This window comes from Cyprinus carpio, chromosome A7, assembly GCF_018340385.1.
Source record: "Cyprinus carpio isolate SPL01 chromosome A7, ASM1834038v1, whole genome shotgun sequence".
Lineage (NCBI taxonomy): Eukaryota > Metazoa > Chordata > Actinopteri > Cypriniformes > Cyprinidae > Cyprinus > Cyprinus carpio.
Genome location: NC_056578.1, coordinates 29,438,041 through 29,463,792, shown reverse-complemented (window position 1 = coordinate 29,463,792; position 25,752 = coordinate 29,438,041). Strand labels below are relative to the sequence as shown.

The 25,752-nt window shown below is 37.8% G+C and overlaps 1 protein-coding gene across 9 annotated transcripts in view; it reads right to left on the bottom strand.

The window, feature by feature from the left end:
- LOC109091787 (NHS-like protein 2) overlaps positions 1-25,752 on the bottom strand; it is an 80,751-nt gene that overhangs the window by 23,055 nt on the left and 31,944 nt on the right. The window contains exon 1 of one of the 9 annotated variants that reach the window (XM_042760762.1): positions 16,487-17,111. The exons of 7 other annotated variants lie outside the window; for them this stretch is intronic. In XM_042760762.1, coding sequence (XP_042616696.1) covers positions 16,487-16,568 — 82 coding nt within the window. In that variant the 5' untranslated portion in view covers positions 16,569-17,111. Of the gene's footprint in view, positions 1-12,890; positions 13,142-16,486; positions 17,112-25,752 lie in introns of those variants that run through there. One more of the 9 variants, XM_042760763.1, reaches the window with a different exon arrangement.

The following is a 25,752-nucleotide window of genomic DNA, read 5'->3' as shown; positions in this document are numbered from 1 at the left end:
AATGTAAACTTCAAATATGAGAAATGCAAATTCTGCTGTTAAGCTGCTCTAAAAAAAACACAATAGTGTCATTATTCAGCTCAGGTCAGTTTAGTGTTGGTTCAGTTATGTTATGTTCAATTCAGCTATAAGCATCTCTACATAAGACAATAGTGTAGTTATTCAGTTCAAGTCGGTTCAATGTTGATTCAATTCAATTCAAAAACAGTGTCGATTTTGCACATTTAATCCATTATGAAACAATATAAAGTAAAAGACATTAACTAAAAGCCACAAAACTCCTATTTTGATATCATGGGGCCAGGGTCATGGAGAATAGAATAGAATAGAATAGAATAGAATAGAATAGAATAGAATAGAATAGAATAGAGTAGAATAGAATAGTTTGCAATAATGTGCATTGTGTAGACCAGGGGCCCTACACTCTGGACTTTGAGATCCATTTTCTTTGCAGAGATTAGCTCCAACCTGGATTAAACACACCTACCTGCAACTTTGTAGTAATCCTGAAGACCATGATTAGCTTCTTCAGGTGTGTTTGAATAGGGTTGGAGCTAAACTCCGCAGGAAACTGGATCTTGAGGTCCAGAGTTGAGGACCCCTGGTGTAGACTCTAGTCCAGGGCTCGCCAACAGTGGCATGCAGAGAGATAATTGCTGGCATGCGAGCAGTAGGGAAAACTGCATACTGACGTACATTTTGAGGTAATAACTTCCCATAGTCACACAGCCTGTTAGGAGCTATAAATACTATGAAAATGTGAGAATTAACTTGCGCTAGTCTACAAATGCACGCAAGACCGCTGCACATATTAGGTGTTTCAGATTAAAGCCTCAGTGGTCTAACAGCACTCGTCAATGTCAAAATGACTGAGATGGCCAATCAAATCAAAGTAGGCGGGGTTTACTGTTCACAGAAGCAGAGCACGAAGCGTCAGTATAACGTTAAAGAGAGTGAGGTAAGATGAAGCTGCAAATCATTTAATATTAGTCAACTTTTAACGATACATTTCATGCTAGAAATGTTAAATGACTGACAGCTATATTCAGTGATGCATCATTTTTTTTTCTCAAATATGCCCATATTTACAGAGAGAGAGAGAGAGAGATGTGCCAGTGGTGTGTGTGTGTGCGCGTGCATCAATTAAAGCAGTGCATTAATATAGAAAGGTGATTAAACTGAACGGTTTTAATGCATTGGCCTTGTCACACACACATAGAGTGGTGTTCAGTATGTTCACACTGTATATCTGTTGTTCAAGAAACTCTGGGGGTGGGGTTTGGGGGTGTTGGCACAGTGGTTAACCAGAAAAATTCTAAATGGCACCTCAGGCCGAAAAGGTTGCCGACCCCTGCTCTAGTCACTCCTCCTCACACAAACACACACACAGAGATTAGAAATATAATTTCTCTCTTCTTTCTCATTCACACGAGTTAGCGTACACTGATTCCAGGACACCTCCTCCATTCCACATGTTTTCCACAGAAACATGGCACTGAGTGTTGGTGAGGCTGTGATGTGTTTACATAAGCTGCAGTGTTGGTCCCGGCAGTGCTGACTGTAGTGACTGCCGCTTCCTCACGGCCTGTTCTGCACTGCTTCAACCCTCCCCGTCTGTTTCCTCTGGTGCCAGTGAGCGCGTGTGAACGACAAGTGCTGAAAGACAGACTATTAGTGAAAGTGTCTCTGTGTGTCAGTATGTCTGAAACAAACACATGCACACATGCTCGCACACTTCCCAAAGAGGAAGTGTGTGGAGGATAGGAAATGTATCCACTGGCCTTCTGGAGTTATCTTTACCCGGTCCTCGTCTCATCCTCTCCAATACTCTTTACCTCATATTCCCTCCGGATTTATCCATCTACTCAAGTTCCACGGAACACAAAGATTTGTTCACAAAGAACACAAAGAATAAGTACAAGCTATCCTGCAGATGAGTCCCAAATGTGGTTACATTATTCATAAGAGTGAAGATTAACAGCATTACTGAGAGGCTACAGCACTGCTTTGTTTCTACATTTATTGACAGAATAATATGCAGCAATTATTTTTATAAAGCCCGAAATTTATTCAAAACAACACAGTAAAACTGCAGCGTGTCCTTTTGGCACAATTAGCAACAAATCAACGCAACTATAGATGCAAATATAATGATTGTTTTCAAATATGTTTTAAAATAATATTTTGTCGGTCTCAAATAAAAGTTTGTTCAGGGAAAACTCTAAGATATAATATAATATAATTTCAGATTTTTTTTATCAAATTGCACCCTTCATCCTTAAATCAGATCATATAGCCACACATTTCTTACAATGGAATGAAATTAACATTAAAGACTAAGGCATGACAGACAAATCAACTGTCCCACATGATTTTTGTGCAGTGTTTGGTGCTAAATGTCTTTACCTTGTAAATAGTCTAATGGCACAGTGGTGGAATCAGATCACACATGCACAGAAAGTGGGATAATGTGCCACTCACAGGTCCTCTTCTCAGGGGAAACATGCTAAATCGAAATGAGAAGTTCACTTTAAGGTAAAAGCTGTGTGACTAACAGTAAAATGAATTTAAAGAACAAATAGTACAAGCTCTGACAGCCTGTGTAAAGGAAGTGGGATTTCATCTAAGAAAGCAGATACTGTAGCAGGATGAAGCAGATATACATTGCGTATACAAGCTGGCACTATGTTTTAAAGTCCCCACAGAAAATCCACCGGTCTGAAGCAGATAGTTAGTGTCCAAGCGTGAGTGGAATAGAAAGGACTCAATCACCAGGAAGGGCAAGAGCTATTTTTCCTCGGAAAACAAAATGAGCTCATGCTAGAAATGCTGTGAACTTTTGTCCAATTTCTGCTTTTATGCGTGTTTGGTGGTGGCTGATGGGGATTAATGTGGTACAGTCATACTGTGGTGTCAGAGCCAAAGCTTAATCTGCTGCTTATAGCAGTTAGCACCATTATAACTCATTTAGTGAAGCTTGTCCAAACGAGGAATGAATCACACTGGCTACCAGTAGATCTAATGGGGACACTGTTCCAGCTAAGAAAATTCTCAGCTAAGAGAACTTTAATGTCTTAAAAAGAGATACAGACTCATGTGAGAATCAGTAGTTTGAAAAATGTCATGCCCGCTTTTGTAAGGCAGTCAGTCAGGGTTGTAGACTATGAGTCTATTCGACATTTTGATTGTTGTGATTGGCTGAGGTGAGCTCTATTTTCTGCCCCTTTTTGTGTTGACAGAAAAATCCAGAACAATCCCACAGGAAAGCATTATGGTGATGTCATTTGTCGTCCTGGTTTATTTTGGCTCTGGGTCCATAGTATCCACTCAACTTGACTTCAAACTGGGCAAAAAATCCCAGGCTTCTTTGTGCTTTCACAGGCACCACATTTAAGCACATTCTCATTTACAGTAGGATCTGCCACTTGCTCAAATTCACATGCTAAGTGAATAAGAATTCAAAGGACTCAGTGTTTGTGTGCATTTACACTTACTTACAAAAACACTGTACCACTGTCTATTCTGTTAATGGTGCAGTACCCATAAAGGGACCAACTTTGTGCTTATTTATCCTTAAAAGGTTTATAGTAGTAAGTTGCTGTTAGGCACCTTTTTTAGGGGTAGATAAGGTACAAAGATGTCCCTAAGGGGTACTGCCCCAGTGACAAGTTGTTTGAAATGTTTGAAATGCACGATTTTTCTTTTCTTTTATGATTATGATAGAACAGTAACTAGACGGGACGCAAATTGGGAGAGCGAGAGAGAGAGAGAGAGAGAGAGAGAGGGGAAGACAGGACCAGGAAAGGTTTGTGAGCCAGGACTTGAACTCAGGACACCTTTAGCACAAAAATTGCTATATTTTGGCACACTGGCCAAAAATAAAATTACACATTTTCTTTGACAGTGTACATGTTTTATATGCCAAACTTGGAATCAAAAGTGAACTCTATGGCGAAGGAGTGTATAGGAAGCTTGAAGAAAACTCATCTTATCATCTAAAATAAACTTTTGATATCCTATTCATACAAAAACACAAGTGTATTAAAGAAATCTTTCACAGGACAGAGATAAACAGAAATAAATTATGCTGGTGCAGGCTACGTTACAACAATGCAAAGTCCGAAAACTGTCAAAATTTAAACAAATCTAAAGTTTAAAATTAAATTTTATAGGAACACTGAGATAAATGTGTAAACATTTAAATAAAATTACAATGTAGTTCAGACATTAAAGAAAGACATTAAAATGCGCACACACACACACACACACACACACACACACACACAAGTAAGGGATAATATAAGCAAGGGCTGCTAATGACAACCTGACTGTACATTTTTCCACTGGTTACAAAGTTACTTACCAAATAAAATAAATGGAATGAAACAATTTTTATTTCAATTTCATTATGTGAGAAGAAAGAGAGACTACAGAGTGATATGAGAGACATGAAACTAGCTAAGAAAATAAAGAAATTGGTTGCCTGGGACAACAATTAATTAACGTTCAGTTTAACGGTCATTATAGAAAAATATTCAACCCCAGTATGCCACAACTGACCAATTAAAGTAAAGTCATCCCGCAAGCCATGTAATAATCACTGCTAATGCTTAGACCTACAGTTTATAAACACAATCAAGAAGAGTAGAGACTAATGACCTTTAGATAACTTCCAGGTTTTATTGTCTCAACATTATTGACAGGAAACTGCACTTCATCCACTTCCTGTCACAGCACACAGACTCTGTGATGAAAAGAAATCTCTGAAGGTGTAGATGAATGAAAGTAACAGGAGAAACAGGAGCTGTCAGCTCGTTCCTCAGGGAATGGCTCACATGGGCATGAAAAAACAGACAAAGTCTGGAGGACGTTGCTCTAATGTGCTGGCATCAGAATTTAGGCATCTAAAGTTTGTCCAACAAAGAAGGGTACACTAACCTATGGAGGGGTAAATAAATGGATCCTCAGTAAAAGGTTAAAGAAGAGACTTCTACAGAGCTCCTTCCTGCTCAGGAAGGAACACATAAGGGTGGATTAAGTGGATCTGACTTCCTGTAGAGACATACAGTCAGGCGAGGTTATGGAGAAAGACAAGTGACATTTATAAAAAATAAATAAATAAATAAAGTTTCATGGAATTCTCATGGTAATTCCAATAGGTTTTCTATCATGGTTTCTGTTTGGACATTGTAAAAGTAATCAGTGAGAGGTTTAATCCGAGTCTTCTATAAAAGACACAATCTCTTTATATGAATGAATTTTATTTAGACATTTAATAAACATTAACCAACACACATACAGGTCCTTCTCAAAAATTTAGCATATTGTGAAAAAGTTCATTATTTTCCATAATATAATGATAAAAATTAAACTTTCATATATTTTAGATTCATTGCACACCAACTGAAATATTTCAGGTCTTTTATTGTTTTAATACTGATGATTTTGGCATACAGCTCATGAAAACCCAAAATTCCTATCTTAAAAAATTTGCATATCATGAAAAGTTCTCTAAACGAGCTATTAACCTAATCATCTGAATCAACTAATTAACTCTAAACACCTGCAAAAGATTCCTGAGGCTTTTAAAAACTCCCAGCCTGGATCATTACTCAAAACCGCAATCATGGGTAAGACTGCCGACCTGACTGCTGTCCAGAAGGCCATCATTGACACCCTCAAGCGAGAGGGTAAGACACAGAAAGAAATTTCTGAACGAATAGGCTGTTCCCAGAGTGCTGTATCAAGGCACCTCAGTGGGAAGTCTGTGGGAAGGAAAAAAAGTGTGGCAAAAAAACGCTGCACAACGAGAAGAGGTGAACAGACCCTGAGGAAGATTGTGGAGAAGGACCGATTCCAGACCTTGGGGGGACCTGCGGAAGCAGTGGACTGAGTCTGGAGTAGAAACATCCAGAGCCCCCGTGCACAGGCGTGTGCTTTTGAACCAGAAAACAGCGGCAGAAGCGCCTGACCTGGGCTACAGAGAAGCAGCACTGGACTGTTGCTCAGTGGTCCAAAGTACTTTTTTCGGATGAAAGCAAATTTTGCATGTCATTCGGAAATCAAGGTGCCAGAGTCTGGAGGAAGACTGGGGAGAAGGAAATGCCAAAATGCCTGAAGTCCAGTGTCAAGTACCCACAGTCAGTGATGGTCTGGGGTGCCATGTCATTTGCTGGTGTTGGTCCACTGTGTTTTATCAAGGGCAGGGTCAATGCAGCTAGCTATCAGGAGATTTTGGAGCACTTCATGCTTCCATCTGCTGAAAAGCTTTATGGAGATGAAGATTTCGTTTTTCAGCACGACCTGGCACCTGCTCACAGTGCCAAAACCACTGGTAAATGGTTTACTGACCATGGTATTACTGTGCTCAATTGGCCTGCCAACTCTCCTGACCTGAACCCCATAGAGAATCTGTGGGATATTGTGAAGAGAAAGTTGAGAGACGCAAGACCCAACACTCTGGATGAGCTTAAGGCCGCTATCGAAGCATCCTGGGCCTCCATAACACCTCAGCAGTGCCACAGGCTGATTGCCTCCATGCCACGCCGCATTGAAGCAGTCATTTCTGCAAAAGGATTCCCGACCAAGTATTGAGTGCATAACTGAACATAATTATTTGAAGGTTGACTTTTTTTGTATTAAAAACACTTTTCTTTTATTGGTCGGATGAAATATGCTACTTTTTTTTGAGATAGGAATTTTGGGTTTTCATGAGCTGTATGCCAAAATCATCAGTATTAAAACAATAAAAGACCTGAAATATTTCAGTTGGTGTGCAATGAATCTAAAATATATGAAAGTTTAATTTTTATCATTACATTATGGAAAATAATGAACTTTTTCACAATATGCTAATTTTTTGAGAAGGACCTGTACATAGTGATCATCAAATATGGTAAACAAAAGATCAAATATGTTTGTTTTTTAATGCATGATGAAGCTCATAGGTTCTTGCACATCAAGCAACTGATTTGCAAAACAGATTTTGGTAATGATTTAGTAATTCACTATTAACTTGTTGCTTATCAGCATGCATATTACTAGCATACTGGAGTTTTATTAGTACTTAAAGCACACATTAATACCTTATTCTGCACGACCACATTCTACATCCTTTTACCCTACCTAAACATAACTACTACAACAATTACATAAATTACCATCAATTAACAACAATTTAGGAGTTTGAGGGAAAACTTTTAGTGAATTGAATATGTTCCTGTCAGCAACAGAAGATCACAGGCAGGTAACTGCTACATACAGTAGATGGTTTATTAGCAGGTGAGTATGAAAAACAAGTGAAGCAAACAGGTGAGTAACTGAGTTCATCAAACAAACACTTAACTGAAAATAACAGTCCTTTCTTTTACAAGTATTGCCGAGTGGAACCGGAAGGACTGAAGACAGAAGATGAATGAAGACAGCTAGTGATGTGACATTTGAACTGAGGCGTTGGAGCTTGTGTTGCGATTAAATGGGTGTGCCAGGTGAAACCTCAAATCGAGGTTTGCATCATAAGCGTAGAAATCATGTGACCAATGACAAACGAGGTCTCAGTTTGTTTGGAATACATCATCGGTTCGCTTTGAGTGATGCTTTCGGATAAAGGGGGTTTGAATCTCATGCCACCATTTGGGTATTGTTGCAGACAGGTGTCTGCAGTAGAAGTAGAGTGTCAGAGAGTTGTGTATGTGTTACCATATTATAGTGTATTGTTATTATTAATTATATTAGCTTTATTATATATTACTATCATATTAGATAGAATTAGTTGGATTGTATTGGATTTGGATTGGACTGCTTGTTGATTTGGACTGGCCTTTTGGATTTGTTTCCTTTTTGTGACATCTTACTTTTCCTTGTTATGGAGCCAGCAAGAAAGAGGAAAACCTCCCCTGTCTGGGATTTTTTTATTAATTTTTTTTTTTAAATAGTTGGTATGTTAAGATATGTTTAATTGATCTATTTTATTGTCTTAATATAATTATAATCCTCACTGTATAATCTTTCATGTCTATTATTTCATGTTTCAAGGTGAAATGCTTGCTGTGCCTGAAGGAGTTGACATTCAATAATAACACCTCCTCCATGCTCAGGCATTATCGAGCACTGCATGAGCATGCACAAACTAGTAACAATCCACACACTAGTCAAAGTAATAGATGATCACTTTTAAATTTAAATTCTACAATACACCAGCATTGTATTCTGTTATAGATTCAAAAAAAAGAAATGGCAAATGAGGGCCTGGTGAACATGGTCATCAGGGACTCCCAACCCTTTTCCATTGTGGAAGATGTTGGGTTTAGGGAGCTCCTGCATGTGTTGGATCCCACTTATGTTATCCCAGCTTGAAAGGTATGTGATTAATAAAGTGGTTCGTTATTATTTAAGTAGTTAAAATTAAGAGTAACTGCATTTATTTTTTATCCACAGGCTTTGAAGGCCATGGTTGATCATAAATACAAGGAGGCTAAGGAGAAGGCCAGAGAACAGTTGCAGAGAGTTACCGCTGTAACCCTTACCTCTGACATGTGGACATCCCTAAACACGGATGCATACCTAGCAGTAACTTGCCATTTTATTGATGACAATGACAGGCTGTGCAATATTTTACTAGGGAATTTACTAGAGCATTCCCCTAAGAGCCATACTGCAGAAGACTTGGCTACTGGACATATCAAGCTCATGGATGAGTGGGACATAAAAGATAAAGTGAAGTGCCTGGTAACTGATGCTGCAGCCAGTATGATAGCATCTGTATGATCATTGAATGTTTGGCATGCAATATGTATTGCACATCCACAAAATCTTAATGTAAGGAAGTCTTTTTATGACATCAGTAGCTTCAATGAAATTCGATCTAAATGTAGGAAACTTGTTACCTATTTCCGAACCAGCACTACAGCAAAAGAGAGACTGGCACAAGTACAGGAGCAGATGGGAAGTTGATTATTGAAGTGGACACTCACTGGAACACTATACAATACTATACTGGAACACTATACAATATGTAAGGCAGCCCTGGCCTCTCTAAGGACCGACATCACCCCTCCTACTGCTCTGGAGTATGAGGCAGTCCAAGATGCTTTACATGTCCCTGCCCCTTTCCACCAGGCTACAGTAGAGCTTTCTGATCAAGATCTCTAATCAAGATTAAAATCTGAATGCACTACTTTAATAAGAAGTTCTGGTCTCCATTCTGCTTCCACCAATACACCCCCAGCTCAGCTGCCAGCCTCTTCATAAGCAGGCCAATCTACAAACAACAGTAAGTAGTATATTCCTAAACAATTCTTAATTTTTCCCACCCCAGACTGCTGTTACAGTTTGCTGTATTACACTCCCTCCCCCATAGCACTGTACCCAATACAGTCTCTCTTTTGTTGTTCACACTGTCATTGTCCCGACAATTAATGAATAATTAATTAACTGTGTGTGACCGTTGTCTCTGAACAAGTAAAGTCAGACAGAGAAAGATATATATTTTATTTTATACCCAGGCAATGGACAAATGTCTGCTCAGGTCATTGGCTCAGGATTAATTAATTTGTCTGCTATCTTTTTTGCACAGTAACTAGGTGTCACTAGTGAGCAATGCTTAATGAAGCTTCGGGTAATGAACCTTTTTGGTGAAGCAATGGGCTGCAAAGCCTCAGCGGTTCAGGAAGCCTCATTTTGCCATCACTAAAGGTCATTGCACACTGAGTCTGAATATATTGTCCGGAATTTTTGCACGTTAAAAAATAAATATGACCTCAAGTTATGTTAATCATGTTTACACACTGCCTCCGAAATATTTCTCTGGATCGGGTCCGATTTTTTGCACTTTTCGCATCCGTGGAAAGCATTTTGAGAGGTGTTTTGACAGTTCATAGCCACCATACAAGTGAACTCTAAAATCCAGAATGGTGATTTTCAAGTTCATGCAATTGGTCTCGCAGCACAAAGCACTGTATATAGATCCTTGCACACTGAGTTCACAGAAATTGGTGGTCTTTTTTTAATATGTGGCTCTAGCATCGCTAGCAAAGCATCAAACTGAGCCACTGACACCCTGAAGTAAACTTTAAACAACAGGACTGGATGGACCCAATATTTCCTTTCTTTTTCTTTTTTTTTTAAATCATCCTCAATGCTTGAAGACCCCATTTAGTAGGCCTACTGTTATGCATTTTTTTCACAAATGATTAATTAATATGCATCGGACTCAGTGTGCAAGGTTTCCGTGCATGACAAATTTGTAGGATTTCGAATACGAAAAAACGCACGTGAAAATTCGGACGTGTGAAGAGACCTTCAGTGTGCAATGACCTTTATGTGTGCACAAACCTTAAAGACAGGGAAATAACAGGAAAACACTGCAGGATGATAGTAGGGTAAGTATAACAGGTAAAAATTCAGGTAACCTCAAACCAGATACTGCAAAACAAGACCAGACATTGAGGGCAGGTAAGGGAGTGCATATGCTGCCTTCAAGTGCTATCGGAATTATCATAAACGTCTCTCAAGTCATATTTACTACTGGGAAATTTAGAAATAATTTTGATACCAGAGTTTCCGAGTTGGGCGGGTCATAATCTTTAAACATGGTGGAGGGGACAACCATTGCTGCTGTCAATGCTATTCTCACAACAACTACATCCCTTTGTCTTGTCGCTAAAGTAGTTTATTTATAGGCTAGATGAACGATCATTCGAAGCATATTGTATGTTTTATAAGCAGTGAAATAAGCATGTATTTGACCGAAAGTCCAGAATTGTCAGCAAATTGCATGTGTAGCGGTGAATGTTTATGATAGTCAACCAATGGGATGGTACATTTTATTCTTTCCGACATTAAAGCACTTGAATACGACAAGCTCTTAATCACAACTTCATAAGTGGGAAATACGAAATTTCCGATAGCACATGAAGGCAGCATTATATGTGCGTCTAGATGAGATGATAATCAACAGCAGGTGTGGTGATGGCTGACTGAGTGCAGGTGGGAACCAGGAGGCATGCTGGGAGATGTAGTTCTGTGACAGGGCTGATGAGATTGTGACAGTTCCCTAATGTAAAGTGTTACCCAGATTTTTAATTGGTGTTTCTGTTTTTATATATATATATATACATACAGTAATAACTACATTGTCATTAGACTACAACAATAAAAATATGAATATTTGAATTTATAATAAAAAAATTGTATATTTTAATATCAATTTATGTATATTATTATAAATTTATATTGTTGGTATTTACACCATTTGTATTTATAAAGTTAACACATTTATTTTGACCTATTTATACATTCTTCTCACTTGAGAAATACTGTTGAAAAGCAAAACAAATAAGTTACTGTACCTCTATAGAGACCACTAAATGATGTCATTGATCAACAAACCTGAAAACTGAAAGAAAACTAAGTTTAAAAGAGTGAATACCAGTAAGAATTCAAATTATAGGTCTATATCTGTAGAACTGGCAGTGTAGTTATTGTAAGAGTTTAATTTGTCTTTTTATTAAATCTATTTCTCTTTTCTGTCACTCTATTCCTAATGACAAATAGTATAATATATGGTACAAATATGTTTCATCTCGAGCAGCCTCTTGCAGGGTATGCAGGCTTAAGACGGAGGGAAGGTGCCAAGAGAGACAGAAATGGAAAGATCACATGCAAGACATGGTATGTGCAAAGAAGCACAGTGTGAAAAGTCACAAATAAAAATAAGAATGTGTTTGTGTGAAAGTGTAACTAGATGGAAAGAGAGAGGGAGTTTGTGTTTTGTGAGCAGCTGGCTTTTGCTGGAACGTATCCATCAGTGGCAGGATCAATAGATGACTGATAAAGACAGAGGTTTGGCAGATGTCTCAGAAAACCATGTGTGAACACACACTGGAAAACTTAAGTGCAACACACACACATATACAGTAAAGACACTGGTTTAACCCTCTCTGCAGCCCTTTCCTCTAAGGCATTTAGACTGTCAGTCCGGCTGTGTGGCCGCCTGGATTTAAAGGCTTCATTTAGAAACTCGTTTGCATAAAAATTCTATGAGGCTTAATTTTCTCTCCCATTCATTTTACATGCATAATTAGCCAGTGAGCTCTGGAAGCCTTCCGTAAGAGTGCATGTAACCTATGAGCAGAGAAAATGTGTGTTGTCATGAATATTTGTGTTCAGACTGCACAGCTTCAGCATCTTTGCAGGTCCATATTCAAACTAGCCTTGTGTATGTGAGTGTATCATTGTTATTATTCCGAGTTACTGAGACTTTAAGCTGGAATTCAGTGCTGAAATATGATCTCAAGGCAGAGTGTAAACTGGAATGGCAAATGGGCACCAGTCCCATGTCTTGAGCATTAGCATGTTTTGTGTGTGTGAGAATCTCTGTGACCCAGGATCACTTTGCAGAGGTGTGTTATAATTCCATGAGCAAGGTAAACACACACTGCTGCACACACACAAACAATGGCACACAAAACAGTCCATTTGCGTGCAGCACTCATATTACATCAAGCCCATTAACTTTGTCAACCAAAACATATTATTTTTAAGTCATCAACAGACTTATTCAGTGCAGACTAAAAGCATACACTCTCAAATCTCAAGCTCATTATTAAATGTGACAGACTACAACCTTTACAACACAAATGCTGACAGCGTAAGCTCACAAATCCTGCTTCAGGAGAGAAGATGATCTCCCATCTCAAAGAAACCCTCTGACAGACGTCCTCCTGCATTACTGTCTGACCTCAATGTCTCTCTATAAAGCGTTTTTATACTTCCAGCAGTCACGGCGGGTCTCTGAGTTTAAAAATATTTAAGAAATGATCCTATTACACACTCTGTTCCAGTCATGGCTCTTGCGGTCTACACAGAACATACAGGATCGCTAACCCTACCTGTTTTTCCTCTGAAGACATCTAGCCTCTCCATAATAACATCCATAGATGGAGGGAGAGTTATGAAAGAAAATGTCTAGTGGCACAAACCTCTAGAGTGACCAAAATCTGAGGTGGGAGTGAGGCACTGGGCGAAAGAGGGAGGGAAGGAGAGAGAGAGGCGGGATACATGAGAACTCAGTGTTTTAGGTTGTCCCCCTCCCCACTCTATTGTCAACGCAGCACTGCTTTTTCCTTCCCATGCTCACGAGTACCTTCCTGTCTGCTGGAGGTGACAGCAAAACAGCCAATGAGACGTCTGGAAGCGCTCACAGGCGATCACAGCAGCTATAAAGAGCACAAAGTCCAAAAGGCACAACCACACTGAACATTAACCAACCACTCAAGCAAAACACTTAGCAGTGTCCAAAAAGCAATTTGCCAAGCACCAATGCCCATGGGCGATAACTTTATAAAGAAATGCAATTAAATATAGGATAATACACATAATGTACATCAGTTGTGGAACATCCATCCTTTAAGGACTTTTACGTCACAAAAAACGTTTATATAGGATGTTTAAAGAAAATAAGATTAAAGTGGTGACATTAACATTACTGTCAACACTTTTGCAAGGACACATCAGATTGATCAAACGTGACAGTAAAGTCACTTTTACTGTCCAAAAAATTTAACAAATGCTGTTCTTTTGTACTTTCTATTCATATAAGCATCCAAAAATATACCAGTTTCCACAGAAATATTAGGAAGTACAACCGTTTTCAACATTGATAATAATAAGCACCAAAACTGCATATTAAAATGATGTCTGAAGGATCATGTGACACTAAAGTCTGGAGTAAAATTCAGCTTTGCCATCACAGGAATAAAGTACTTTTTAAAATATATTATAATAGAAAACTGTTATATTAATTTTGTTACTAATTTGTCACAATGTTACTGGTTTTACAGTATTTTTGATCAAATAAAATAAAGAGGGTTTTATTTTGGCTTCAGTGAGAGATGGAGACTGACACACTGAGATGTGCTAATGAAAAAAATTCATAATATGACTGTGTGAAAGGACAAAAATGTTGGGTGGGTAAACCTGTGCAGTTCATTCCCCACAGGCATGGGGACACATGAATACAGATACAACACAAATACACATAAACAGATAACTAATACATAACATGACACAGAAAGTTTCATTATATGACTGCAATCTAACCAACAGTTGCATTCATGTGCCCAAACTGCTTGTGACATCCAAGGTCAAAGGCACAGAGATTAGGATCACTATCTCACATACACAAAACCAAAAACACAAATATTCACACCAGATATATGTGTGTTTTTGTACGAAACAAACAGAGCCACTAAACCAGTGGTGAGTAAAACACTCTTTCAAGTATGGCACTGTTGTACTGGTCAGATACAGGTTTCAAGTATTTTCACATACTTCTGTTAAGAACACCAGACACGTCTTACTGATCTTCTGCCTGAATGTTGACAATTTCTGTTTATACATTGAAGATCACTTATGTGTAGTTCAGTGAGGGGTGGAAAACTAAGATATCTCATAGGTTGACACAGGAACTCTGATGCAGTGTGGGAACACAGACACACACACACACACATACAGGCAGCATCGAACAGGCTTTCAATTGACTGGCAATACCACCTGTCCGTTGCCATGACAACAGCTGCACGGTCTCACACAGCAACACACAGCTCTCTCTCTCTGTTCATGTCGGGTTACGGCCCTTCTCTGAGAGCATGACGTCAGACTGGGAGAGAAAAGTATGAATGAAAACAATGTGTGTATAGAAAGCAATGTGCGTATAGAGCACTGTGCACTCCAGACATTACACAAACACACAAATACATCACCAGTTGTTTGCATTTGAATATTTGAGTGCTAGAGCTGTGCTCAACCATCAATAACTTGATTTTTCAGCAGAATGCACACTCAGAGCTAATGGCATGAATCACAATCAGAAATACAATACGATCACTTCATTCCACATTACAGATTCTGAAATGCACTGCATGGTGGACAATGGATCCAGAATCTTCCAGTGATTCAGATTCAGATCACTTCAGTACGCCGAAAAAAACACTCAACAGTGAACACTGGATTCAGATTCAGATTCCAAATTGGGTTCAGAAATAAAATAAGATTCAAAATAAGAAATACAAACAGATCCCTTTATTCTGAATCACTTCTTTAAAACCATCCAGTGCTCTGAAAACCTCTCACAGCTATGGTGTAGTCTAAGTTTGAATCAAAAATAAAAAAAAAACATTCAACATAAAAATGAAAATGGAATCACTTTATTCTAAATCACTGGTTTATAAATAAGCAGGAAAAAAAAAACATCTGGATCCAGAAAAAGAAGTTAGAATCAGTAATCAGAATCAAAAACTTTATCAGAATCATTTTTTAGGATTCACTGATACAGAATCTATCAGAAAGTACAATAAAAAACAAACAAACAAAAAAACACTTTACAGCAAATACTGGATTCAGAATCAGAATTAGAATCAGAAAACAAATAAGATTTGAAATAAGAATCACAAACAGAATCACTTTACTCTGACACTATACTGATTCGAAACCATCCAGTAAAAATTATGCCAAAACTAATGCTGGATTCAGAATCAGAAATAAGAACCAGAATTAGAATCGGAAAGATTCAGGAAAACAACAAAATACACTGCACAGTGGATTCTGGATGAGAAACCAGCCAAGCAACATTTAAAAAAAGCCAACATTGAAAGACTAAGAGACATATTCCTTTATTCTGCTCCCTAAAAATACCATGAAGCTTCCTTGTTTTAAACACCATACAGGCTTAGCTTGTGAACTCTGTTGCCATGAATATGGTCATCTCTACTTAAGACATGAATGCTTTTGTGTCTGTAAAGCACTGGAATTTATCTGCAATCTCATATCTAGGAGGTTCTTGAGAGAGTATGATAGTGTTAAAGAAGACGTATGTTTGCTTGTACCCGTTTAGTGTGTGTGCTCTCTAATTCACAGATAAGAGACAGAATGACAGCTCCCCATCTCCACACTTCCCTCCTCCCTCTGTCTCTCTCATCTCCCCGTCCTGATCATCTTCTCAAACTGCTGTCTTAAACCTCTCTCCTCCCAATGCTTTTTCCACCACCGCTTTCCCCTCTCCTCTCATCTTTTATTTTGTTCCTCATTCTCTCTGATCCTCTCCCCGACTCCGGCTGTCTTCTGTGTCTGTGTGAGTACATGGTTAAGGCTTGTCACTTCTTTGGTCCTTTCCTTTTCAGTCTTTTTTGGATAAAGGGAAGAAAGCGCAAGAGGTTTCATAGAGCTCACAGCTATAAAAAGAGAGCGAACAGTGATTTTAAACCCAGCGGTGACCATGACACTGATTAGCCAGATGAAACCAGTCACTGAAATTGATATTCTCTCACACGTGCGCATATACACACACACAAGATGACATGTACAACACCTGAACTGAGGGTGAAATGAGACTGTGGCATTGTGGAGTGTGATGTAGTGCAAGAATGCATGTGTGATAAATCCCTGCACACATCTAGATGTGACACAGGTACATGTGTGTGCGCTTTACCTGTTGCCCCCTTGGTTTTATGCCTCCCTTTGGCCCGGCTTTGGGAATTACCCATTGCTCCATGTTTCCTGTCCCAAAACATCACCTCATCCCAAGGTTGAAGCCACCGAATTGACAATGACCGAGAGTGTGTTGACGCGTCTATGTGTGTGAGCACGGCAGCGCATGCATGTGCGTGTGCCCGCCTGACACGGAGAAGTCGGCGAGACTGAGTCTGTTTGTTTGCATGAACGTGAGTGTGTGAGGGTGCGTGTGTGTGAGTGTGTGAAAGAAAGAGAGAGCATGCGCCCAATCCAGTTTGATTCCAGCCAGTCAGAATACAGGCTCTGTGCTCATTTCATTGAGAGCCAGGGAAGGTTGAACGTATGGATGTAGGGAATGCTAAAAAGAGGAGAGGAATGGAGAGGGAGAGAGAAAAAGGGAGGTGGATGCTTTATCACCGCTGAGTGATTCTGAGGAGAGGTGGAGCCATTGCAGTTGGAGGGGAAAAGAGAAACACATAGAGAGAGGGGCGAAAGAGGAGAGACCCTGTGCACATGAAAAAAAATTTCACATGCCATACTGTGACCGTCATCAAACCATCTGTCTTCTTCCCAAGAATTTGAAAAAATAACCACATTTTATGGAAACCAAACCATAATAGGGAAAAAGGGATAGTTCATCCAAAAATGGAAATGCTGTATGACCTGTGTGGCTTTCTTCTGTGGAACAAAAAGGAGATATTTTGATATTTTTTGTCCATACAAATAAAGTCAAGGGGTTTCAGTGTTGTTTGGTTTCATTGTATGAACAAAAACAGTTCTTCAATTCAATACCATCTAAATCAAAACTCAACTGCATGTTTAAATATCATCACAAAATACAAAGTATATTATTACCCAGCTCTTTATATAAAGTTGGATATATAAGTGTATCCAACTTTATCCGTATATACACTATATACTTAAATAAAAAGCAATATACGCTATATATAGCAAATCTCTACTGCTTGATTGCTTGTATCATCACAAAATGTAAAGTATATTATTGCCCAGCTCTAATCTGCTAAATGTGAAAATACCTAAAAAAAGTCATGAAGATAAAAGCACTACATTTGTTAAAAGCACTACATCAATAAATTTGACAGGAAAACTTAAATAATTATGCTAAAGAAAGTGTTAATGAAAATTTAAAAATGCAAAAACGTTTGTGTGGCATGCTCAATCATGTCTTAAAATCAAAATACAATGAAAGTAGCAAGATCTGTAGAAGATCGGTTCTTCTGTATTGTGACATACAACTGAATGATACTGAAAATGGATGGATATTGATTGGATAAAGGCAGATCTAAATGCTATCTTGCAAAAGGACAGGAAAGAAACAGGGTTTCAGTGGTTTAAATGATTGGAGAAGTCAGACATATGTAACAGAGAGAAGACTGTTGTCTCAGCAGAAGATCAAGTTATGACATTTTGAAAAAAATTCACAGTCAAAAAAAGAAAAAAGAAAGAAAGAAAGAAAGAAAGAAACATGCATGATGCATGGATGAATCAACCACAATAAAATCAATAACATGCATTTGGGAAACAGGGTGAATTACCATTTAATGTTGACTTCTATCTTGTTTTCATTTTTCTGACATTTTGTGAGACCTCACTGAATTAGTTTGGTCTGTTTTCGTAACACTGTACCACAGTCATCCCAATGAAGACTGCAAAAGAGTGAGCGAGAGATGAGGGTGGGCATGATAGAGAGGAGGACGGAGTGAGGAGCAAAGATGCGGCAAACAGGGAGAGAGTGAGGGAAAAGAGAGGGAGAGAGAATCACAAGAGGCAGAGAGCTGGAGAGGAATATTGAGAAGAAGGGAGGTGGAGGGAGAGAGAGCAGACGAGGTAAGTAAAAACAGACGCTATAGGTGAGAAAGGCAAATAGAGAGAATGTGACTGATTGGAGACTGTGATTGTTGGAGGAAGGATGCTTCCCAAGGACAGATGACTGTCAGCCCAATTTTTCCTGAAAAGGATGAGATAGGATGGAGTAATAACTAGCGGAGGATAATAAACAAGTGTAAAATCCTGTTATGAGCCTAGGCTGCTCGTGAGTGCGGCTTGCTGTCCAAGCTGCTGACACACACACACACACACACACACACTGCAGTGGAGAGGGCACGTCCCTCCCTCTACTGCAGACTGGAGGTTTAGCATTCAAAGCCACAACACTGTTCTCCATTATCAATTCATCACAGACATCTGTCTGGTAAACATAACATGCTCCGCCCCTTCACACACACGCTCACACAGAGGTCACATCTGCAAATATGCACACTCACCTGCTCAAGCAGACCAAAAGATGCAGTGAGATTGATACACGCTGTCATGCCTTCATACTTGCACAGTTTAACACAAACACAGATGCTACTGCCTTCTTGAAAATAGATAAGACCAGAGGAAGTGAAGAATTTATAAGAACATATATTCATATTGTGAATGAGCACAAAGTGTTAATCTACACATACATTTATAAAATAAAAGGACTAGTCTACACACATACACATCCTTCTCTCCCCCTCACACACACAAACACACACTGCACAGAGCAGCACAATGATTAATCAGCAGAGCACACACTCCAGTGACCACAGCCTGCCTTGTGCATGTTGATAATACACACACACATCTTCACACTTCATTTAAATCAATTTTAAATGTTTTTTTTTTTTTTTTTTGTATATTTAAAGGTCAGTTGAGTTATTTACAATTTGTAATATCTAGTGGTTTGACGATTTAAGTTTTTATGGCTGATATTTTGGCTGACAGCAGGGTAGTCTATGACCGATATATAGCTGATATCACACAATTTAATTAAAAGATAATAAATAACGCAAGCATAATACTAACTGCAAGTAAATTTTATATTTATTTACATAATATTTGCTAGAATAACTGAAAAGAAAAAATTGGAAAATGAGTACATTTGAAAACGGCTTTAAACACGTAAACAAACTTACAGTTCTTCAGATAGCAACTTCTTGATTCTGTAATCCTATTATGTTGTTTTCAAAAATAAAGACATGAATTAAAAGGAAGTAAACATTCTAACTAACTGTGCACTCAGTAAATCTGTGTGCACTGGGAATAATATATTCTCAAATAAATACCAGGCCATGCTAAATTTACATATAGTACACAGTGAATAAGACACAAATTTGAGACAGCGGGACACTTAGGTTAAAAAGACGTCACAGGACATTCCCGTATTTCAGCTCTAATATTAGTGTCCTGACACTATGAATAATTCTTGTTTTGTCCCATATTTCATCTTTCCTAAAAAATCTGTATTGCTGATTCATAGAGTAACTGTCATAGCCAAGTAAATTAAGATGTGATGTTTATGTAGCTCGCTTTTCCAAATGACTGCCATATTAGCCAGCAAAATGATAATATTACTAAGTCATGTGCAAAAAAGTAAAATGTGATTAAATGTATGGAGAGAAACCTTGTGACCGATTATAACACCTACACTTCCCCTTATATAAAAAAAAAAAAAAAAAAAAAAAAACACGAACCACACCAATATATACAAACACAGAGTTCTTTTTCCACATAAAACGACAATTTCTAATATATGTCCACTAGACTCAAATTTCTTTAAGTTCTCTCAGACATTTAGAAAACACCCCCTCATACCTGTAGGCACTCCAAACACAGACAGGGTTTATTCTTTCACCTCAAATACCATGTCAATGTTTCCAGGACCCTCTGCAGTGATCAAACAGCCTTCCTTTAAAAACAGGAGTGAGCGGAAGGAAGGGGCAGAGGAAGTGCACAGGCAAAGACTGGCTCAGTTGTTGAGCGCTCTGCACAGGGCAATCTGAGGTCAAACACACACACTCACAATAACATTACCTGAGTAAACACACACTGCACCATTACACACACAAAAGACTGTTCATGTACTATTCATGCACATTCGTATGCATTCATGAATACTTATGTTGCTGTTATACAGTGCAGTTCAAAAGACTGAGACCTCACTGAAAATCTGTGATTCTTATTTAAGCCTGGAATTCAACAGAGGGTTTTAAAAACATGATAACAAATCAACAGGAAATATTTCATATTCACACATTTCTTTTTTGGATCATCTCAAATCATGCTGGAGAACATGATCATCAGGTTTGATACAAACTTTTGGAGTTTATGCAGCTCAAGTGCTGCTGCCATTAAAGCATTAAAAAGACAACAAACAACAAATGTTTATATCAGTTTTACTTTTAACTAAAATCTCTACTATTTGAGACCATACAGAATGATATATATCATGTTTTACATGTTACAAAAATATGGTACTAAGGAATATTCACAAGATGAATATTCAGAGCAAAAATTTTGTCTGATAAACATTTTCATTTGAATGAACAGCTGTTAATTTATCTGTTCAGGCCAGCATTTGCATTCGCATACTGTCAATGTGACAGATTTTTTACCAATAGGTGTTCTAATCTTTTTTTCTATTGCACTGTGAATAAAGCTGGCCAACTAATAAGATTCAAGCTTTTGGTCACGTGCACAGAGCTGCTGCTGTTACATAAAACAAAGGCTTGGTGACGCTTATGAGCAGACTATTTTGCTAAGTGGCTGTAAATAACAGAGGAAAAATACATAACTGGCTGTTTGAAAATGGCTTTGTTTGTGTTTAGCAGAGGAAAGTCATACAGGATTGAAACTACACTAGGTTGAGTAAATGATGACAGAATTTTCAACCCAAGTGAAGCTGAAACATCACACAACAACACAGTTTCACATCTTACTGATCACAGCTCTCGCTGTTCTTTTCACCTCATTACATCAAATGAAAGCAGATGAATTTTTGAATCCAAAGGATATGCAAATTAGCTACATTTTACAAAGGGTCAAAATCATCCGATGTCAAAAGTCAAAACATTTTGAGTGAAAAATGCTCACAATCACTTAAAATCTTTCCAGCGCAGCTCACTGATCATGAGGCTGAATCTACTTCTATTGATTTTTATGTCCAAGTGGATATGTGCTTATATAAGAAAAAAGAAAGCAATGCTGATATCTTATACAGGCATAGAGAAACAGCAGGGATGATTAGAGCTGATACACTAACATCTGTCTATGACTTATCACTGTACTATAGGGGGTTGTCCTGCTCTCGAGCTGAAAGTGACAGCTGGCTTCACAGCTGCACTGATCCTATTGTTTTTCATCTGGTGCTGGACTGGAGAGATTATGAGAGTAAGATGAGATCAGATCAAATCTCTTTTCGTCCTTTTCTCCAACCTTTTACTGTTTAACTCAGTCACAAAACCAGTGTTGTTATTGCTAAGTAAAACTAGGATTGTGTTCATTCTTTGAAATATAAATATAATATAAATATTAGAAGAAAAACTTACAAAATAACACTGCACAAAACCTACTGAATATCACTTCCACTGAACTTTTCCCTTCATATTATCCCTCTAAACTCTGAAATCAATTGCTGTAGTGTATTTTTTTTTTTTTTTTAATGGAGTTAATATAAATCAGATAAAAATGATAAAAGCAGCCCCTGGGGTCTATTAGCGGATGTGTATGGCATTACATTTCCTCTCTGGAACGTGAACAGTAGTCGGAACCTAAAGTCCAGCGGTGTGTGCGAGCACCTCTGCCATCAAATGAAATGAGCAAAATCAGGTCGATTTACTACACAGAACAAATAAACTACTGCCGTACTATATCTAGATTTGACGCTTTCTCCACACAAACTGAATCACAGATACGGTGCTGGAAGCAGACGGTGAAAAAACACTGGGGAACAAAGGGGATTTTACGATACCTCAGTGCAGATCCAGAGTGTGTTCGGATCAGTACTGTCAATCCACACTATCATTCAGCACCAATCCTGCAGCTCCTGTTTAACAGCATGAAATCAGACGTGCTACTGTCACTGAGAGGTGTGTATGTATATGTGGCCATCCGTGTTTTATCATCAGGAAATGGAATCTGGAGCAGCGGACATCTGGCAGCAGATTGAGATTTGAAATAATTGGCTGTGGATTAATAATCCAACTCAACTGCTGGTGGCATAAAGCAGCAAGAACATGGCAGATTACAAACCCTAACTGTCCATCCACCCACCGGATTACACACACACCTCTACAGTGCTTCAACCGCACTTCTCCTCCAAATCTCCGCTGTTCTCCACAATCGTCTATAAAACTGTTCTTTAGTGCCTTAATCTCATTTTCAGACTCTCTTTCATCAATTTACGTATTTCAAACTCTCATTATTCTGTGCGTTCGTCTCTTTTTAACTCCTCCATGCAGCGCTGGATTAGGGGATTGTAATTCCAGCTAAACTGCTCAGTGTATCTGAATGAGAAGGAGGTGTGTGTTCTGCATGCAGAGCAGGGGAGGTTTAAAGGGACATCGGTTTTGTCGTTCAGCTCACACAATGATAGGATGGAGAGAGCGGGTGGAGCGGCTCAAATCCTACATCAAAAGTCTCTGCACAAATGAGGACAGCTGTCCCACTGCCAGAGATGGAAGCACAGGAAGATTAGCTTCTTGCAAGCAAAAACAGCTGATAACAAAGCAAGGGCTGTGAACTGTGTGGATTGATTAATAGAATAATTGACTATTGTTTATGGGCTTATGTCCGAAAGGTGGAAATATGGCTCTGACTCATGTCTGTATGATGCTCAAAATGGGAGATGCCGAACACTAATTTTATAAAGCAGATCCATCGGCAAGAATGAGTGGAAATAATGGCGATGGTTCTGGAAAAGAGGAGTTCTTCCTAGAAACTTAATTATCTAGATCAGGGATTCTCAAACATTTTTAGGCCACAGACCGCAAATATAATGATACCCTTTTGTGTAAACACGCATTTATAAATGTGAAAAAGGCTGATCATGCGACACTGAAGACTGAAGTAATGGCTGGTGGAAATTCAGCTTTGCCATTACAGGAATAAATTACATTTTTTAAAAATATTTAATATATACAATAGAAATAGTACTTTTAAATTGTAACAATATTTCACAAAGTTGTTGTTTTTACTGTAAAATATTAAATAAATGCAGCCTTAGAGAGCATGTCAACATTCAAACATTCAAAAAACTTACAGATCCCAAGCCTTTGGAATATAGTGTAAATAATAATCTCTGTTGTCTATATCATATATACAGTTGTAGTCTAAATTTTACATCTACTTTGCACTATCTGCAAAATGTTAATTATTTTATCAAAATAAGAGGTGTCATACAAATTCCATGTTATTTTTTTATTTAGCTCTGACCTGAATTAGAAAAAAAAACATGCATATAGTAATATATATAGTCAGATATTTCAAAAAAACATTTACATATAGTAAGATGTCTATCTATCTGTCTGTCTGTCTGTTGTCTATCTATCTGTCTGTCTGTCTGTCTATTATATATATATAATATATATATATATATATATATATATATATATATATATATATATATATATACATACACACACAGTATATATATATATATATATATATATATATATATATACACATATATATATATATATATATTGATATATATATACACACACATATATATATATACACACACATATATATATATATACACATATATATATATACACACATATATATATATACACATATATATATATATATATATATATATATATATATATATATATATATATATATATATATATATATATATTAATTTACATATAGCCTAGTCCACAAAAGAAAATAATAATTACATTTGTAAAAATGACCCCATTCAAAAGTTTACATATGCTGTCTTGTTACCTGGAGGGGACTGTCTTGGGGGACTTATTCATGAGTCCCTTGTTTGTCCTGAACAGATAAACTGCCTGCTGTTCTTCAGAACAATTATTCTGGTCCCACAAATTCTTTGGTTTTCCAGGATTTTTTGCATATTTGAACCCTTGAACCCTAACAATAACAATGATTGTATGATTTTAAGATCCATCTTTTCACACTGAGGACAACTGAGGGACTTATATGCAACTATTACAAAAGGTTCAAATGCTCACTGATGCTTCAGAAGGAAAAACCATGCATTAAGAGCCGGGGGGTGAAAACTTTTGAACAGTACGAATGTGTGTAGATTTTTCTTATTTTTCATTTAGTACTGCCCTTCAGAAGCTACAGAGGATATTTACATGTTTCCCAGAAGACAAAATCAGTTCCGTTTACCCCGCTCTTAAAATTCAAAAGATTTTCACCTTTAAACTTAATAGTTTATTGCATCGTGTTTGCTTCTGGAGCATCAGTGAGCGTTTGAACTTTTTGTAATAGTTGCGGGGTCATTTTTATAAATTCAACTATTATTTTCTCTTGTGGACTATATGTAAATGTCTTTTATGTGTAATATCTTATTCAGGTCAGTACTTAATAAATAAAAAAACATGCATTTTGTATGATCCCTCTTATTTTGGTAAAATAATTAACATTTTGGAGATACTGCAATAAATGTATAAACCTAAAGAGAAACATAACTTTTGGCTTTCAACAGAATAAAATCATTTTCATTAATCTCAGGATTTCCAATCAGTCTTTAGAAAACAATAATCTGTACTAAAGTAAATGTAAAATTGTCCGAATTTTACATTTGGTAGATGATTTTAAGCACTTCTATTGTATCTAAGGTATACATTTGATCAGTTCATTCATTCCCTGTAAAATCAAACCCATAACCAGATGTTTGAGCTACTGGAACACTGTTGCTTTTTACTCAATTTACTTTATTCCCTTGCAGCCACCCGGGGGTTCCCACACACCAATTTGAAAACCCCTGATCTGGATCTTTTGTTGAGATGTTTCAACAAATCACATTTCTACACAGAAGCAATCCTCCTCATCTAAACAGAGCTTACACTTGATGGATCTGTGTGCTACCAAAAGCTCCTTGCACAATCACTGGGGTGCCCCAGTCATTTAGTTATGTAAAAGGAACCCTGGATCTGTCCCCTCAACTCGCACACTCACACATATATTACATAAGCCTGTTGGTGACAGAGTGCTGATAAATGTCTTTGCTTTCTCAACTATGCCCTTGTGTATGCATGATCTGTATACTCAGAGAATGACGTGCACCCTCACAGAAACACTCTTGCTCTCTGTATGTCTGAACTACAGATGCACACACACATATACATTATTAAACACAAGAGTTTGTAAGAAGAATCTAACAGTTAACAAAGACACTGTTCAAAAAGAGTAACTGAGAGAAACCAAATGTTGAAT